Source organism: Mirounga angustirostris, unplaced genomic scaffold (genome assembly GCF_029215605.1).
Source record: "Mirounga angustirostris isolate CCGP_5_RB_7025 unplaced genomic scaffold, mMirAng1.0.hap1 SCAF_14, whole genome shotgun sequence".
NCBI classification, from domain to species: Eukaryota; Metazoa; Chordata; class Mammalia; order Carnivora; family Phocidae; genus Mirounga; species Mirounga angustirostris.
In genome coordinates, this window is record NW_026991722.1 from 47,075,129 (window position 1) to 47,094,434 (window position 19,306).

General features: G+C 44.9%; 1 protein-coding gene across 8 annotated transcripts in view; it reads left to right on the forward strand.

The window, feature by feature from the left end:
* Positions 1-2,065: 2,065 nt before the first annotated feature.
* Positions 2,066-19,306, forward strand: part of ANKRD29 (ankyrin repeat domain 29) — a 66,749-nt gene continuing 49,508 nt past the window's right edge. For 3 of the 8 annotated variants that reach the window (XM_064577802.1, XM_064577806.1, XM_064577805.1), the window contains exons 1-2: positions 2,066-2,210; positions 13,598-13,727. In XM_064577802.1, coding sequence (XP_064433872.1) covers positions 13,689-13,727 — 39 coding nt within the window. In that variant the 5' untranslated portion in view covers positions 2,066-2,210; positions 13,598-13,688. Of the gene's footprint in view, positions 2,211-2,526; positions 2,927-13,597; positions 13,728-19,306 lie in introns of those variants that run through there. The other 5 variants (XM_064577807.1, XM_064577801.1, XM_045886929.3 and 2 more) reach the window with 3 other exon arrangements.

Genomic DNA, 19,306 nt, shown 5'->3' on the forward strand with positions numbered 1-19,306 from the left:
GCGAGGCGTGTGAGCTGATCTACAGGCACATTCTTTCCTGTGACTTCGACAAGAATCCCATCAGCAGCCTGGCCAGGGACTCACTGCCAAAACCAGCTTCGAGCAGCAAGTGTGGTAGTGGAAAGGAAACAGGCTTTGGACCCAGACAGACTTCATGAAAGGTCTAGCGCTGTCACTCATTAGCAAATTACTTCATCGCTCAGAACCTTAGTTTTTCCAGCTGTGCAATGGGCATAATACCTACCCCACAGACAGGACTCAAAATACATTCTCTTCCCTCCTTTTGCTTAACAAAACTATTAAAGCAAAACCTCCTGTGCTCAATCTTACATAATAGTGTTGCATGGCAACTTCAAAACTGTCTCATCCATAAACACCTAAGGCGGGGAGAAGTTTCGAGTCTTTCTTGATTTAAAAACTTGAAATTTTCTATCAAATTTTGGAATGTTTTTATTTTAAAATTAAGCAGAAAGCAGGGCACCTGGGTGGCTCAGTCAGTTAAGCGGCCAACTCTTGGTTTCAGCTCAGGTCATGATCTCAGGGTGGTGAGATGGAGCCCCACGTTGGGCTCCGTTATCAGTGCAGAGTCTGCTTGAGATTCTCTGCCTCTACTTCTCCCTCTGCCCCTACCCCTGCTTGTGCGCTCTTTCTCAAATAAATAAATAAATAAAGTATTTAAAACAAATTAAGCACAAAGTAATATGATTTATCTATAACAGGTAAACATTTTTATTTCATCCTGAACTTTTGTTTTATTTTTCTACTTTTGAATTAAATATTCATTACCAATTGAACTGAGAAGAGAGAAAGAGGCACAGAGGTGAGGGGAGAATGAGTAGATTCTTACAGTGTGAGCATGTGAGACATCTACTTTTACTTTAGCATTTGAATTTTCTAAAAAGGCTATTATTGCCTTTTATACTTTAAAAACAATATTTTTAAAGGTTTTATTTATTTATTGGACAGACAGAAACACAGCTAAAGAGGGAAAACAAGCAGGGGGAGTGGGAGAGGGAGAAGCAGGCCTCCCACTGAGCAGGGAGCCCCATGTGGGGCTTGATCCCAGGACCCTGGGATCATGACCTGAGCTGAAGGCAGACGCTTAACGACTGAACCACCCAGGCACCCCTAAAAATAATATATTTTTAACTTAAAAAAATGTGATTCTCCTGCTTTTACTTCCCCCAAACCAACCCTGGGCAAGCAGCAAGGCAGTATGCATGAGGGAGTGAACCAGCTCCTGAGATACTCCAGCTGTTCAGCAAAAGGCCCAAAAGGAATGGCGACTGGTGTAACCAAAAGGAGGGGGCCATGAGTAACATTCCCAATTTTGCCCTTCACCTTCAAAAAGGAAAATACCACATATCACTCATTCAATCAAAAGGCTTGTTTCCCAGCTCTTTCCCAGGAGGAAAACAAAACAAAAAATACATTATCAGAAAAGAAAAGGAAGAGAAAGAAAAGAAAACCTAAAACGACAGAAATAAAAATGAAAACTATTTGGAAGGGTGGTGTGAGGATGGGTGAATTTTTTTTCTCCTGTTTCATCTACACCATCAATGTCTGCTGTAATGAAGGTTGGGAGTCCTCTGATGCAGACCATGCTCTTTTGGAAGATGTGTGAGGTGTGGGATGGGGGTAGGCGTGTAGTGTGTATACGGGGATGTGAGTGTGGGAGTATTACGTGTGAATCTGTGTGTGTGTATGTGTAACAGGAATGCGGATGTGCATGGAATGTGTGTACGAGAGAGCGTGGGCGCGTGCTGGGGAGTGTGGACCGCTTGTGTGTGGAACGTGAAGAATGTGCGCAGTGTGGCGTGTACCCTGGTGTGTGTGAGACTGCGGATGTGGACGTGCGAGCAGTGCGGAGGGTTGGTGTGTGCGTGCAGAGCGCGCGCGGTGCCAGCGGAGTAGAGCGTGTGCGGGCTGGGGGCGGGGCGGGCGCGGGCAGGTGCGTGCGCCCCGCGCAGCCGGCCCTCGCCGCGGCGCCCCCGGCGGCCCCGCCTCCGCCCCGCGCCCGCCCCGCCCCCGGTGGTCCCGCCCCCGCCTTCCCCGCGTGGCCCCGTCTGAGGCTGGAGCGCGCGGCGCCGGAGGCCTCCCCACTGCGGAACCCGGCGGGGAGGGGAGGGCGGCCTGGGGCGGGCGCCCCGCGCCGGAAGCGTGCCGGTCGCGCTGGGGTGGCCGCGGACATGTGGAAGATGTCCTTCAAGGTGAGCGCCCCGGGCTCCGGGAGGGAATGCCGGGCCGGGCGGCAGACGTGCGGCGGCGGGCCCGCACCTGCGGAACTCCCGGGGTCGCCGCCGCCGGCGCCGCGGGGCCCGCAGGGTGGAGTGAGCGCTGCCCTGGGTGCTGGCGGGGGACGGGAGGAAGCGACCGGGCTGGGATGGCTGCTGTGGTTTGTGGTTTGGTTGTGTGGGCTTTGCTTGAAAGGCTTTCGGTACTTACGGCCGCAGGTCCGGGGAGCCCGCCGCGGGGCGAAGGGGCGGCTGGGACTGTCGCCAGGGTAACGGGCGGGGGCGGGGCGGGGAAGAAGCCCGCGGTCTGCGCTGTCCTGCGGCCGTGCTCCGGGAGAGACCCGGGCTGCGGCACCGATTCCCCATTCTGCGTCCTCGTTTCGGAATGCTAGCGGCACCACTGTCGCCTCCTCTCCAGAGCACTTTTCGGACGCCGAAGCTGAGTGCCCAGCAGAGTGCAGCTGCAGCTGATGACCAGGCTGCAGGGTCCAAAGGAGTCTTGTCTTAAAAGAGTTTAAAGTCATCCCATTGAATCTTCACATTTCAGTATGAAAGTGATGATCCTTGATTTGCCTCTATTGGAAGGTCTTAATACAAATAATTAAAATGTATTGAGCACGTAAAATGTGCCTGACTCTGAGCCAAGGGCATCTGGGCGCATCTTCTGAATCCTCAGGAAGATCCATGAAATGGTACGTTCGTGTATGTCTCTCATTTTTTTTTTTTTTTTATTTTTTTAAAGCAAGAAGACTAAAACATGGTGGAGTTAAGTAATTTATCACTATCTTGCGGCCAGTACGTGAATGGTGTTAACATTGAAACCTTAATGTGTCTGGCTTCCGTCTCTTACAGTAGCTCATGTAAACAGAGGGATGATATGTTGAGATTTGCATGTTAGAAAGATCTCTGGCCACAGTTTGGAGAAGGCAGTGGAACTGGGGTCATCTTGTTAAGTGGTAGGGACTAGGGAACAGGGGTCTGGAATGGAAGGAAGTAAACAAATGTGAGTGACTTAAAAAATTTTTGATCTATGGAATTCTGTAACTGATGTTATTCCCTGAGTTAGAGAAGGCTAGAGAGGTAAAGATGTAATGTTTGTTTGGGACATGCAAAGTTTAAGGATGGATGGAAGTCCAGGTAGAGATGTTGATTAGACAGATCTACAAACTGGGAACCCCGGGAGTATAGTCTAGGCGGGAGATAGAGATGAGATGTAGGAGTGAGCAGTGTTAAGTGGTAATTAAACCCATGAGAATGAATGCAGTTGCCCTGTGACACTATGTACAAGTGGAAAACAGAGGACTGAAGACAAAATCTTGAGAATGAACAGAATAAGAGAAGCCCATTGAGAAAACTGAAGAGCAGCCAGCGATGTATGAGAACAATCTGAAGCGTGTGCTGATATTTAAGCCAAGGATCTCTAATCCTTTGATAAAGATGGGGAGGAACTCAAAGATAAATACTACAGAGAAATCAAGCTGGGAATTGAGAAGTGTCCATTGTATTTAGTAACAAACGGCCACTGCTGACCTTGCTCAGAGCAGTTTCAGTGAAGCGCTGGCTTCAGAAGCCTGATTGCAACAGCTTCAAAAGAGAGTGGGTGGCAACCACCAGTGTCCAGAGCTGTTTCAAAAAATTCTGCAAGAAACAGTGGCCGCAGCAAGGATTTGGAGCAGGCCAACGGTTTGTTTGCTTTAAAATGGTAGAGACTCGGGTGCCTGGGTGGCTCAGTTGGTTAAGCGACTGCCTTTGGCTCAGGTCATGATCCTGGAGTCCCGGGATCGAGTCCCGCATCGGGCTCCCTGCTCAGCGGGGGGTCCACTTCTCCCTCTGACCCTCTTCCCTCTCGTGCTCTCTGTCTCTCATTCTCTCTCTCAAAAAAAAAAAAAAAAAAATCTTTAAAATGGTAGAGACTTGACCATCTTTAAATGATGACAAATATCTCAGCAATAAAAAGACAAATAACCCAATTTAAAAATGGGCAAAGGAGATGAATAGACATTTCTCCCAAGAAAATATACAAATGGCCAATAAGCACCTGAAAATATGCTCAACACCTTTAGTCATCAGGGAAAGGCAAATCAAAACCCTAATGAGACACCACTTCACACCCACTAGGATGACTATAATCAACAAGACAGACGGTGTCAGGTGTTGGCAAGGATGTGAAGAAATTCAAGTCTTCATACCTTGCTGTTTAGGAATGTAAAATAATGCAGTCATATTAGGAAACAGTCTGGTGGTTACCATATGACCCAGCAATTCCACTCCTACATATATACCCAAAAGAAATGAAAACACCTGTTTACACAAAAACTTGTACACAAATGTTCATTTTGTTATTCATAATAGCCAAAAAGTGGAAACAACCCAAGTGTCCATCATTTGTTTATCATTGATAATAAACAAAATGTATGTATTAGCTTGAGCTGCCATAACAAAATACTATAGACTGGGCAGCTTAAACAGCAGGCATTTAATTTCTCACAGTTCTAGAGGTTGGGAAGTCCAAGGTCAAGGTGCCAGCAGATTCAGTCTGGTGAGAGCTCTCTTCCTGGCTTGTAAACAGCCACATTCTTACTGGATCCTCATAAGGAGAAAGGAATCTCTGGTGTCTCTTCCTTTTCTTGTAAGAACACCGATCCCATCATGGGGATTGTACCCTCTTGATCTCATCTAACCTAATTACCTGCCAAAGACCTCACCTCCAAATACTGTCACATTGGGAATTAGGGCTTCAACATGAGTTTGGGGGGGGGGACACAAATCTTCAGTCCATACCATGGTGTATCCACACAATGGAATATCATTCAAAAGAAGGAAGCCCTGAAACATGCTACAATGTGGATGAACCTTGATAGTATTATGTTGAGTAAAAGAAGCCAGACCCAAATGATGCCATTTACATGAAATGTTCAGAATAGGCAAATCCATAGAGATAGAAAGCAGATTCTTGGTTGCCTAGAGCTAGGGAAGAATCGGGGGATGGGGAGCAATTGTTAATAGGTATGAGATGATGAAAATGTTTTGGAATTGTGACAGTTATGCAGCCTTAGGAATACACTAAAAACCACTGAATTATATGCTTTAAAAGGGTGAACTTTATATGTAAATCAGAATCTCAATAAATAAGTATTTGAAATGATAGGGAGACCTGATAGAGGGGATGACTGAGCTGAGTGAGGAAGCATGGAGGAGGTGGGCGAGGCAGAGCGTGTGAGCGGGGTTTCATTAGTTGTAGGGGTTCCCACTAGACAGGTGGGGAGGAAACCCTCTTTCATTGGGGTTAGGGGAAAGGAGGTGCAGTTGAGCAATGGTATCTACATTTTATAAAAGTGAAGACCAGGATGAGATCAGAATTTGGGGTGGGTAGGAAAGAAGGTGTCAGAATTTGCCATCAAGAAAGGAGAATAACCAGGAGATGACAGCTAGTAGGTGAGGTGAGGCACAGGACAAGCTGGTGGGATGGCCTGAGTCGTGTGTACTTGACCGGAAGGGCAGCGTCTCAAAGACAAGTGAGGAGAGCCTAACCGTATTTTCCACTCCAGGGCTGATGTGGGAGAAGGTCCAGCCCCCACCAGCTGGGAGGTGCCAGGGAGCTCACAGCAGGGAGACAGAAGAAGTGCTCTGAGCCAGGTTAAGGACGGCAAGTTGATTTTCCATGAAGCAGACTTCCAAACAGCACACAGGGAAGGCCTGAGGACAAAGGGAGCAGAGACGCAGGCCCGTTGACTGAGCCTCCACTAACCCTAGCTAGCATACTATCAAACATATCAAAAGGTGCCCACAGCCCAAGATAATAGACTTTTTATTGTATATTTTTGGAAAGGTTTTTACTATATTGCTATTAAAACGATTTAGCCATGAATACCATTTAATTTATATTGGCCCATGATTTTTCTGCAACTTTCATATATAGTAATTCTTGTGCAGGGAGAAAATCAGACCTACAAATTATTTTCATGTGCCATCAATATTTTATGAATATCAAATTCAGCGGTGAATAGAGTTGACAAAGATGATACATTTTGTAACTATTTTATTCATTCACTTTGATTTTAGAGCCATAGATTAACTTTATTTTCACAGGCCTCTGAAAGTCTCATAGGCCCTCTTACCTGGTACCAAAGCCGCTTTTAAAAAGCCCTGGCATTGTTGGCTGAGTCTGTGGGAGAATAAACAGCCTCTTATTGATGACAGAGAGTCACCGCATGTAGGGCTGTTTGCTTCTGAGCCACACGGACCCCTTTGTAGCTACTTCTCCTTGCTCCATTAAGCAATCAGCAATCACTGGTATGCCTCCAGTAAACCAGGAAACTTCCTCTTCCAAAACTGGCAAGTCCTCATTTGTTCTGGTTGGGAAAACAGACACGTTTGTTAGAATTATTTTTAAAGTAAAAGCAAACTCAGTAAAAGCAGACGCAGGTCTGAGCCTTTTTGTGGAATAAAGGTCACGCATTTCAGTACACTGACTTGTGACTCTCAACAGCTGTTTCAGGACTTACTCTTCAGGCCTGAGGTTGCCAAAAGCCTAACACAATGAGGAAGGAGACTCTTAACGTGGTGAAGGAGGTCACCACAGTAGAGGAAACATTGCTAGAGGAAGAACAATGCCTGTATCTTTCTTGAGCACATTTTCCCTAAGAGGACAAAGGGCTCAATACCATGTTTCACCTTGGTGATAGAAACTGCTCATGGCTGGGCTAAAAGTAGGGGAACTTGTATTTTCCAACCTTGCTCTGAAAGTGCATAAATTATCTCATAATAGGCTTCAATTCACCAGTCAGCTAAAATTATTTGAATTACAGGAAAATAAATTTACAAAGCCACATATGTTTTTCAACAGCTTTATTGAAATACAGATCACATACCATATAACTCACCCATGGAAAATGTTCATTTCAGTGGTTTTTGGTATATTCAGAGTTGTGCAACCATCAGCACAATCAATTTTAGGATATTTTAATCATCCCCCCAAATAAATCACATTGCCATTAGCAGTCACTCTCTATCCCCCACCCAGCTTTAGATAACTGCTACTGTACTTTCTATCTCTATAAAATGCCTATTTTTTTTTTGAGAGAGAGAGAGAGAATGAGTGAGAGAGAGAGCACCAGAGTGGGGAGGGTCAGAGGGAGAAGCAGACTCCCCGCCGAGCAGGGAACCCAATGCAGGACTCGATCCCAGGACTCCAGGACCAAGACCCAAGCCGAAGGCAGTCGTCCAACCAACTGAGCCACCCTGGCGCCCCTAGATATGCCTATTCTTGACATATATGTCTTAAACAGACTTTCCAGATGGTCTCGAGTTCTGAGTTTGGAAATGCTGGTGTTAAATGATCCTACCTCTAAGGCAGAATGCTTGGGGTAAATCATTCACTTTTTCTCTTTCAGTCTCCTATCACCTTCAGAAGTGTAACAATACTGACAACATAGGGATTAGGCTTCTCTAATGTTTATCAAGCATTCTGAAATTTTCAAGTACTTAGCATGAAGGGGACAATGGATTAGAATAGCCAGTGACAGGGCTCCTGGATGGCTCAAGTGGTTAAGCATCTGACTCTTAGTTTCGGCTCATGCCATGGTCTCAAGGTCCTGAGATCAAGCCCCATGTCGGGCTCCGCACTCAGCACAGAGTCTGCTTGTTCTTCTCTCTCTGCTCCTACCCCTGCTCTCACTCTCTCAAATAAATAAATTTAAAAATCTTAAAAAAAAAAAGAATAGCCAGTGACATCTCAAAAGTGTCCTTCTGCACATGGCTTCTCAGTCCTGCATTCTATCCTTATTTAATGTGGCCTCTAACATAAAAAATTCATTACTCATGTTCTCTTGATTGAATTAGTAAGTACACAATCAAAACCCACAGTATTCTAAACCCTTTTAAAACTAATGGTTTAGGGCGCCTGGGTGGCTCAGTCGGTTAAGCGTCTGCCTTTGGCTCAGGTCATGATCCCAGGATCCTGGGATCGAGTCCCGCATTGGGCTCCCTGCTCTGTGGGCTCCCTCTCCTCCCCACTTGTGCTCTCTCTCTCACTATCTCTGTCTCTCTCTCTCAAATAAATAAAATCTAAAAAACAACAAAAAAAACCTAATGGTTTAGGGCGCCTGGCTGGCTCAGATGGTTAAGCGTCTGCCTTCGGCTCAGGTCATGATCCCGGGGTCCTGGGATCGAGTCCCACATCGGGCTCCCAGCTCAGCGGGGAGTCTGCTTCTCCCTCTGACCCTCTCCCCTCTCATGCTGTTTCTCTCTCGCTCGCTCTCTAAAAAATAAATAAAATCTTTTAAAAAATAAAAATTAAAAAAAAAACTAATGGTTTAAATCTCTCCCCCTCTTAGCTTTTAATCAGAATTCCAGTTCTGTACAAGTAACAGTTTCCCTTCTGTGTTTCCTCTCCCCTTCCTTCCTGTAACGAATTGCTGGTAGTGTAATAATGAGCAGTGTATGAGCCAAAATCCTGGCAGTAAAGGGGAGAAAAAGAGAAGAAAATATGGCATATGTAGAAGTTTACACTGTTTTTCTCCCAAGAAATGAGATATAAGACCTCAGACTCTGGACTCGGAGTTGGGTTTGAATGCTGGTTCTATTACTTCCTAACTCTATGACCTTGAGTGATTCATTCGTGCCTCAGTTAACTCATCTTAAGAATGGGAATAATATGGGTGCTTGGGTGGCTCAGTCGGTTAAGCATCTGCCTTCAGCTCAGGTCATGAAACCAGGGTCCTGGGATCGAGCCCCACGTCAGGCTCCCTGCTCCGCGGGAAGCCTGCTTCTTCTCCCTCTCCCTCTAACCCTTCCCCTGCTTGTGCTCTTGAGCGCTCTCTCTCAAATAAATAAAGCTTAAAAAAAAAAAAGAATGGGAATAATAAAAACACCTATGTCGTGAGGCTGTTCTGGGAATTAATGCATCAGAGCAATGAAAGTGCTTAGCACGCCCGATACAGAGCGAGATCTCAGCGTTGGCTGGTGTTGCTGTTTCTCATAATATCGTGACTAACAAGCCTACCTGAGGGAGGCTCACTGGCCTCATTGTAGAGATCAGAAAAATCAAGAAAGAAGTTCAAGAGTAAAGCATTTCCACGTGCATCATCTTCAAAGGCTAAAGGGCTTGCCCCTGTTTCACTCTTAGCACTTACGATGATGTGCAAATTGTACCCGGAAGAGGATTGGAAGTTATCCAGGCAACATGGGGTGTATCAACCCCAAAGAGAAGGAAGGTCAGGGGCCTTTCTGTCTTGGCAGGAGACGAGCTTGGAATGAGGATAGGAAGGAGGCCATCGGGGTCAGTGCTGCCTTATTCCTTGGTGTCTACAGAATTCCTCGAGGCCGAACAGTGGGATGGCTACGAGGGCAGCCCCGAGCACCAGACTGCCTGGGTCTGAAGCCTGCCTGTCCTCTGTCCCTTACCTCACCTGCGCAGCGGCATAGTGACAGTGCCCACCTCACTGAGCTCTGATGGGGATTCAGTGAGTTGGTATGCGGAGCAGATACCAAGGTACAGAACAAGCACTTAGTATTAGCGCAAGATACCTGCCCTGCCTTGTGTCTGCCGCAGTGTGATAGAGCAATTACCCACGTTTAATGATAGTCGTTTCCCCCTGGAAGCCCCTTAGGCACTGAAAGTCCGTGCGTTCACAGCCGAACTCATCCCTTCTTCCCAAAGCCTGCCCCTCTTAAAGAGTTTCCCACTCTCGGGAATGGCACCACCTCAACCAGGCACTCAAACCAGAAACCCGGGAGTCAGACCAGGCTCCTTCTCCCACCTTCTCCTGCATATACAGTTGCAGACCAAAACTGTTTAGTTTGGTTCCTTGAAATTTCTCCAGTCTGTCTCATCCTTCAGCCCCACAATTGTTGCTTGAGCTCGGGCCCTCATCTTCTCTTGCCCTGTCTATACGATAGTCCCCTAACCCTTGTAGACACCGACCTCAGTCCGGCTCCAGGCATCAATCCATTCTCCCTGAGGCTGCCACAGGGACCTTTCTAAAACACAAAACCAATAGTATCTCCCCACCTTATAACCCTTCCTTGGCTCCCCAGTGCCCAGGCAAACCCCATAGCATGGCACAGCAGATCCTTTGGGATCTGGCCCTGCCTGCTTTCAGCCCCACAGTGTCCCTTGACCTCTCTCCACTCCCATCCTTCAATCCAGCCCTTCCGAGCTCATGACAGTTCCCAGAATGCTGTGACGAGCCTCCATGTCTTTGCTTCACTGCCCCGTCTGCCTGGGATGCTCCTTACCCAGTTTCCTGCTCATCTTTTGAGACTCTTCTCGAGAATTCCTTATCTTTGAAGCCATTCCTGGCTACACCCCCCTCCCCCAATATAGGCTTGGCCATTCTCTGCTCTCACAAGTAATCCGCATTCCTGTTCTAGCACGTGTAATTAACTTCTGATGCCTATTGGCATGACTTACTTTCCTCCTGGGCCATAAAGCCATTAGAGCAGAAATCAAGGTTGACTCATACTTCTTGTCCTAGGCCCTGGCCAGTACCACTGTCCCTATTACAGGCCAGTGACCAGGCAAATGAATTTCCAAGAGCTGTGAGGACTGCGCATTTATAGCTAGCATTTCTTTCTTTTTTTTTTTTTTTTAAGATTTTATTTATTTATTTGACAGAGAGAGACAGCCAGAGAGAGAACACAAGCAGGATAAGTGGGAGAGAAGCAGGCTTCCCGCTGAGCAGGGAGCCCGATGCGGGGCTCGATCCCAGGACCCTGGGATCATGACCTGAGCCGAAGGCAGACACTTAACGACTGAGCCACCCAGGCGCCCCTATAGCTAGCATTTCTTGAGTGTTCACCATCAAACTGAGTTGACATGTATCCTTTAATTCTCTAACAACACATGGCAGAGGTACTACTCCTGGCATTATTTATTTATTTATTTATTTTTTAAAGATTTTATTTATTTGACAGAGAAACACAACACAGTGAGAGAGGGAACACAAGCAGAGGGAGTCGGAGAGGGAGAAGCAGGCTCCCCACTGAGCAGGAAGCCCGATGCGGGGCTCGATCCCAGGACCCTGAGATCATGACCCGAGCCGAAGGCAGACACTTAACAACTGAGCCACCCAGGCGCCCCTACCCCTGGCATTATTATGCCCATTTTACTGGGACAGAGAGCAGTTAACCTGCCAGAGTAAAGAGCTGAGAAGTAGCAGGCTTAGGACTGGAACTCAGCTCTTTCTTACCCCAAATCAACTCTCTTGCCTCCACCTCCCAGTAAATCAGGCACTTGAGGGAGAATGAAATCTGTACGTCTTTTCACAAAGTTCAGTTTCTAAAACCTTGTGGGAAACCAGGAAATCTAGCCCTGACAGGAGAGAAAGCCCCGAAGCCATCCTCAAGGCAGGAGAGCTTATTATGACAATACAAGTTTGTGGTTTCCAGATGGTTTTTTGAAAATAATTTGGGGTTAAAGAGAAACAACAAAATCACTAAAAATGATTTACAATTTATTACTCTCAAGTCTTCATGTTTCAGGAAAAGCCAACAGAGCTGTTCCGTGGTGATAACTAAATTCTCTTCCTAATTCACCCTTCAGACTTCATTTTGGCCTTGTGCAATCTCCCTACTGAAAGGGTATTGTTTCGTGATTTCTGATACAAGTCAGACCTGCCTGGCCGTTGCTTCAGCCAGTCACCCGACAGCTGTAATAGGGGACCCAGCCCGGTACAAACCCGCCAACCCTGGGTGTGAACATCACCATTGCCTTTTGGCCTGAAAACTCCTGGGACCATAATATTTACGCCTTTGGGGAAAGCAAATTGTTCATCTGGAATTTGAGGGGATTTTTGTTTTCCTCCTACTGGAGCCAGGAAACTATTCAAAGTATGTTTGCAACCTGCTTAGCACTCCCCACTTGGCCATGCTCTCCTCCGAGAACACACGAGAGCACTAAGCCGTGGGTGAGCTGAAGGGCAGCAGAAAAGAAATCCTCGTACCAACAGATGCCCCCTTCACTCTCACTGAGCTTTCACTTTAGATGGCTCTGTGGACAGGCGCCTGGCTGGCTCAGGGAGTAGAGCATGAGACTCTTGATCTCGGGGTTGTGAGTTTGAGCCCTGCACTGGGTGTGGACATTACTTAAAAATTAAAAAAAAAAAAATGTTAATCTTTAGATGGCTCCTTGTTGTGGGTGACATTGTTTTGTTTTCTTTTTAACTTTGCATAGGTAGGTAAGACATTGAATTTAATGCCTTATCAGTATACTTAAAAGACATATCGTTTAAAAGGGCCTTGGGGTCAGATAGGTGTTTTAAGCCCACCCAAAACATGCTTTTGTTAAACAATTTGAATGCTAGAAATTTCCTGAGACCAGCAAAATTCTTTATAGTACCAATACTCGATTTAATTTTGCCTACTGATTCTAACTTTGTAAAGAAAAGTGGACAGAGGGTGAGAAGCTAGCATCTGTAAGCATTTATGATGTGTTGGGTACCGTATTTGCCAATTAACTTACATCATTTAATCCTTACCAAAAACTTCAAGGCAGGTAGTATAAGACTCACCAAAGCCAAGTCATTTGCCCAGGGCTGGGGTTGAAACCCAGAGCTGTCTGGTTCCAGAGCCTCCCCGTCACCCTCACCCTCCCCTGTCACGGACTGTTGTCTATAGATCCAAATTGATGTGTTTTAGGAAAGGCAGCTGTACTGCAGTCAATTCTGCCACTCTGATTCTTGAAGAACTGTTTGCCAGCTCTATTCCTTCCATAGGATGGTTTCCACATTAACTTTGCAACTTTAAAATGACGCAGCCGTGGAAAGAAGGATCCATATGAGGACACGTTAACAGTGTTTTCTGCCCAGAGTTCCTCATTTTTAACTGAATCCTCTGGCAAGTTTCCAGCAAAGGAAATTAGGTGGAGGGGAGGGGAGGCCTTGACCGAAAGCTGGAATCAGGTAGAAAGTTGAGGGCATAGAAAAAATGTGTGTTGGGGAGGTCAGAATCGGGAGAGATTTCTCTCTGCTTAGAGGTGAAGAGGGATTTGGGAACGTTTCAGGGAGGAAATAGCATTTAAGCAGAGCCTTGGCCTTGAAGGATGGGGGAGCACTCCTTTCAAGCAAAAAGGAAACTGTGAACAAAGACACAGAGGCAGGAAAGGGAGAACATTGGTGGAAAATAAGGTATTAATAGTGCTATATTATCAACAGCACTGCTTTTCATAACGGCACTCCGGTATCTGGTATAAAACAGAATGTGTTCCATGACCAAGTATATCACAATCATCTGTTGCTGGAGGAGCATCTGTCCATGCTCCGACACATCTGGAAATTCTGCTTTTTGAGTGGCATATATTTGCGTAGAGGCGGTCACATTAACTGATGTCAAGTTTAAGATCCTGTCTCATTTTGCTTCTGCAGAAGGAAACTCCACTTGCCAACGCCGCATTCTGGGCAGCAAGAAGAGGCAACCTGGCTCTGCTCAGGCTGTTGTTGAACAGCGGTCGGGTGGATGTGGACTGCAGGGACAGTGTACGGATGGATTCTTTCGGTATATGCATGCCAAGGGCACGCCATTTCCCCTGCCGGCATGAGAACAGCTCCTGAATACATTTCCCTGTACAGTGCTTATCTACTCTTTCTGTATGCCTGCTTTATCCTTTTAAAAAGTCCAAGGTACCCTGGTGAATGTAAAAACTTTTGGGGGGCTGAAGGGGTGCCTGGGTGGCTCAGTTGGTTAAGGGTCCAACTCTTGATTTCTGCTTAGGTCGTGATTTCACTGTGTGAGATCGACCCCCGAGTTAGACTCTGTGCTCAGTGGGGAGTCTGCTCGGGATTCTTTCCCTCTGCCTCTCCCCCTCCACTCACACACACTTGTACACACATGCACGCTGTCTCCTTTCTCAAATAAACATTTAAAAAAATTAAAAACATATTAGGGAAACCATTACATGCATAAAACGGAAGGCAGCCACAATAAGGAAAGAGGCACTTCACTGGGAATTACAATTAGCAAATTCCAAGAAGGAAAGTGTTTTTAGTCAGAGAATTCAAACCAACTGCTTCCATGGAAAGTGGAGATAATTCAGAGCAGAAGAGGACTGCCATGAATGTGTAAGTTGGGTTTTTCTATAAGGATACGAGAACTGAGAATGGAAGCCACCACCCAGCCTCTTACCTTTCACTATCGTTGCAAACATCAGTACACGCACTGGCAAGTGAGGGGTCTAAAAATAAATACTCCTGCCCACTGGCAGGCATCCTTTGGGGAGCCCTCCCCCTGCAGAGAGAATCAGTGATTTGTCTGTACTCAGCAGGATGATGCATCTCTGGGGATCAGGAAGACCTCAAATGAGAGAGAGACAACAGAAATACTTTGATTTTAGGAATAAAAATGTTTTCAAGGGAGCCTTATTCTTTTCCAAAAAGCGGGATGTGCCATTTCCAGCTTTTATTGCACAAATTTGGTAGTGAGATCAGCCGCCCGCCTGAGGTATCCAGGTTTGTTCGCTTTGCCCACTGGGGGCATCGGTGAGCGGTGTCTTGGGTTTGCACCTCCAGATCCACCCAGACCCTTCTTCAGTTTGCTCTGTGTCAGAGCGCTGCTGCTGCCAACTCCCAGTCCAACATTGCTCTTGTAATGGCACAGTTTTATACATCACCACACTTTCTTCCAGCCAGCCAGTGTGACTGTGCTCCTTTCGCTGGGGCCTAGGCTGATAGGAGGTCAGGCATCTATGAACTGGCCATCCCAGTCTTACGTGGGTCTCCTCGGCAGCCGTGGGCCACACTGGAGTAGGAGTGCTGGTTTTCCCTGTGGCCTCACCCCCTGATTGCACTGATGACCATTTTTCCTCTTTCTCTTGAAGTCACCCTTTCTCAGCCACCCCTATAAATCTTTCCTGACTTTCAGTTTCCTAGGGGCCGCCTCACAGTGCCACACACATCTGCCCCCCAGATAGTAAGCACCCCGTACGCTCAGCCTTCCCAGCGCCCTTTCCTCCTCAATGTGACCTGCTACCTTCTTTCCACTCAGAGCTCATCCTCTGTCTCTCTTGGTCTGCTCTCTCAACCAGAAATTTTGCTTCTATGAACAGATACTAATATGTTTACTTCTCCTCGCTTAAACTAAAAACTCATTTTATTAACAGCTCTCTGGAGAAATGGTTCCTTAAGCCAAAGAAGGGAGTCTAATTGCTGGGTGGTAGGGTAGCTCTATTTTTAATTTTTTGAGGAACCTCCATACTGTTCTCCAGAGTGGCTGCACCAGCTTGCATTCCCACCAACACTGGAGGAGGGTTCCCCTTTCTTCGCATCCTTGCCAACATCTGTTTCCTGTGTTGTTAATTTTAGCCATTCTGACAGGTGTGAGGTGTTATCTCCACCATGGTTTTGATTTGTATTTCCCTGATGATGAGTGGTGTTGAGCATTTTCTTATGCACTACTAGGATTTACCCAAAGGATACAAAAATACAGATTCAAAGGGACACATGCATCCCGATGGTGATAGCAGCATTATCAACAATAGCCAAACTGTGGAGAGAGCTCAAATGTCCATCGGCTGATGAATGGATAAAGAAGATGTGGGGTGTGTGTGTGTGTGTGTGTGTGTGTAATGGAATATTACTCAGCCATCAAAAAAACGAAGTCTTGCCATATGCAACAACATGGATGGAGCTAGAGTGTATTTTGCTAAGTGAAATAAGTCAGAGAAAGACAAATACCATCCTGATCTCACTCATATCTGGAATTCAAGAAAGAAAACTGATGAACATATGGGAAGGGGAAAAAGAGAAAAAGGAGAGAGGGAAACAAGCCATAAGATGCTCTTTTTTAAAAGATTTTATTTATTTATTTGAAAAAGAGCACAAGTGGAGAGGAGGGGCAGAGGGAAAGGGAGAAGCAGGCTCCACGCTGATCAGGGAGCCTGATGCGGGACTCGATCACAGGACCCTAGGATCATGACCTGAGCTGAAGGCAGACACTTAACCAACTGAACCACCCCGGCACCCGAAGAGACTCTTAGCAGTAGAGAACAAACAGGGTTGATGGAGGGAGGTGGGGTGGGGGATGGACTAGCTGGGTGATGGGTATTAAGGAGGGCACTTGTTATGATGAGCACTTGGTGTTGTATGTAATGATGAATCACTGAATTCTACTCCAGAAACCAATATTGCACTATATGTTAACTACCTAAAATTTAAATTAAAAAATCAATTAAAAATTTAAAAAATAAAGGAGAAAGTCTAAATGATGGTAAGACAGCTTGTTGATTTTGAAAGCATCTTTAAGATTGGTGGTAACAGAGAACAGAAAGATGTTTGGGAATAGTACAGGTCTTAGTTCCCCTAAAAATTTCACTGGGAGGATTTCCACCTCCTTCAGGTGCCACCTGAATATGGAGTCTGGGTTCCAGGATGACCCTGGTGGTGAATGACCTCTGACCAGTCCTACCCTGGCCAATGGTGCCCGGCCTCTGGTTCACCTGGAACTCCTAGGAGAGCTGATGGAATGCAAGGAGAGGCCCTGGGGCTCTCTTGGGAACTGCTCCCAACCTCGGGTTCATGACCATGTTCTAACTTCCAACAAATAGCATTTAAAGAATGAATACATTATCTCTAGGCTACCCACCACACAGCAAAGCTTTGATTTGCTAACATTCACCTTCTTTCCTAGATTAATGTTGTCTTCACATGATATTTACATTTTTTGCTTTCTTCATCTCTCTGATGCACATTTACCACCTCATCCCCCCACACCCACCTCCCCTCTGGTAACCATCAGTTTGTTCTCTATAGTTAAGAGTCTGTTTCTTGCTTTATCTCTTTTTGCCCCCTTTGTTTTGTTTCTTTAATTCCACATATGAGTGAAATCATATTGTACTTGTCTTTCTCTGACTGCCTTATTTCGCTTAACGTTATACTCTCTAGATCCATCCATGTTGTTGCAAATGGCAAGATTTCATTTTTTATGGCTGAATAATATTCCTGTGTGTGTGTGTGTGTAGATAGATGAACAGACAGATAGATATCTTCTTTATCCATTCATCTGTTGATGGACACTTGGGCTGCTTGCATATCTTGGCTATTGGAAATAATGCTGCAATAAACATAGAGGTGCATGTATCCCTTCAAATTAGTGTTTTCGTATTCTTAGGGCAAATACACTATAGTGCAATTACTGGATCATAGGGTCCTTCTAATTTCTTGAGGAACCTCCATACTGTCTTCCACAGTGGCTGCACCAATTTGCATTCCCACCAACTGTGCACGAGGGTTCCTTTTTCTCCACATCCTCACCAGTATTTGTTGTTTCTTGTGGTTTTGATTTTAGCCATTCTGACAGGAGTGAGATGATATCTCATTGTGGTTTTCATTTGCATTTCCCTGAGGATGAATGATGTTGAGCATCTTTTCATGTGTCTGTTGGCCATCTGGATGTCTTCTTTGGAAAAATATCTGCTCATGTCTTCTGCCTATTTTCAAATTGGATTATTTGGTTTTTTGGTGTTGAGTTGTATAACTTCTTTATATATTTGGATACTAACTCTTTATCAGATTTGTCATTTGCAAATATCTTCTCCAATTCAGTAGGCTTTTAGTTTTGTTGGTTGTTTCCTTTGCTGTGCAGAAACTTTTTATTTTGATGTAGTCCCACTACTTTATTTTTGTTTTTGTTTCCCTTGCCTTGGGAGACATATGTAGAAAGATGTTATGGCTGATGTCACAGAAATTACTGTCTGTGCTCTCTTCTAGAACTTTTATGGTTTGAAGTCTCAATTTAGGTTCTTAATCCATTTTGAGTTTATTTCTGTGTATGATGTAAGAAGGTGGTCCAGTTTCATTCTTTTGCTTGTAGCTGTCTGGTTTTCCCAACATCATTCATTGAAGAGACTGCCTTTTTCCCATTGCATATTCTTGATTCCTTTGTCAAAGATTAATTGACCATAACACCATGGGTTTATTTCTGGACTCTCTATTCTGTTCCATTGACCTATGTGTCTATTTTTGTGCCAGTACCATTACTGTTTTGATTCCTACAGCTTTGTAATATAACTTAAAATCGGGAATTGTGTTACCTCCAGCTTTGTTTTTCTTTTTTAAGATTTCTTGGGCTATTCTGGGTCTTTTGAGATTCCATACAAATTTTAGGATTATTTGTTCTAGTTCTATGAAAAATGCTCTTGATGTTTTGATAGGGATTACATTCAATCTGTAAATTGTTTTGGGAAGTATGGGCATTTTAACAATATTTTTTCTTCCAATTCATGAGCATGGAATGTCTTTCTATTTGTTTGTGTCCTCTTCAATATCTTTCATCAGTGCTTTATAGTTTTCAGAGTACAGGTCTTTCACCTCCTTGGTTAAGTTTATTCCTAGGTATTTTATTATTTTTGGTGCAATTGTAAATGGGACTGTTTTCTTAATTTCTCCTTCTGCTACTTCGTTATTAGTGTATAGAAATGCAAGGGAGTTCTGTACATTGATTTTGTATCCTGCAAATTTACTGAATTCATTTATCAGTTCTAGTAGTTTTTCACTGGAGTCTTTAGGGTTTTCTATGCATAGTAGTATGTCATCTGCAAATAGTGAAAGTTTTATTGCTTCCTTACCAATTTGATGCCTTTTATTTCCTTTTCTTGTCTGATTGCTGTGGCTAAGATTTCTAGTACTATGTTGAATAAAAGTTATGAGAGTGGACATCCTTGTGTTGTTCCTGATCTTAGGGGAAAAGCTTGTCAGTTTTCCCCATTGAGTATGATGTGCACTGTGGGTTTTTCATATATGGCCTTGATTATGTTGAATATGTTCCCCCTGTTCTACTTTGCAGAAGGTTTTTATCATGAATGGATGTTGTACTCATCAAATGCTTTTTCTGCATCTATTAAAATGATCATATGGTTTTTATTCTTTCTCTTATTGATATGACATGTCACATTGATTGATTTGCAAATATTGAACCACCCTTGCATCTAGGAATAAAGCCCACTTGATTGTAGTGAACGATTGTTTTACTGTATTATTGAGTTCTGTTTGCTAATATTTTGTTGAAGATTTTTGCATCTATGTTCATCAGACATTTTGGCCTGTAGTTCTCTTTTTCTATAGTGTCTTTATCTGGTTTTGGTA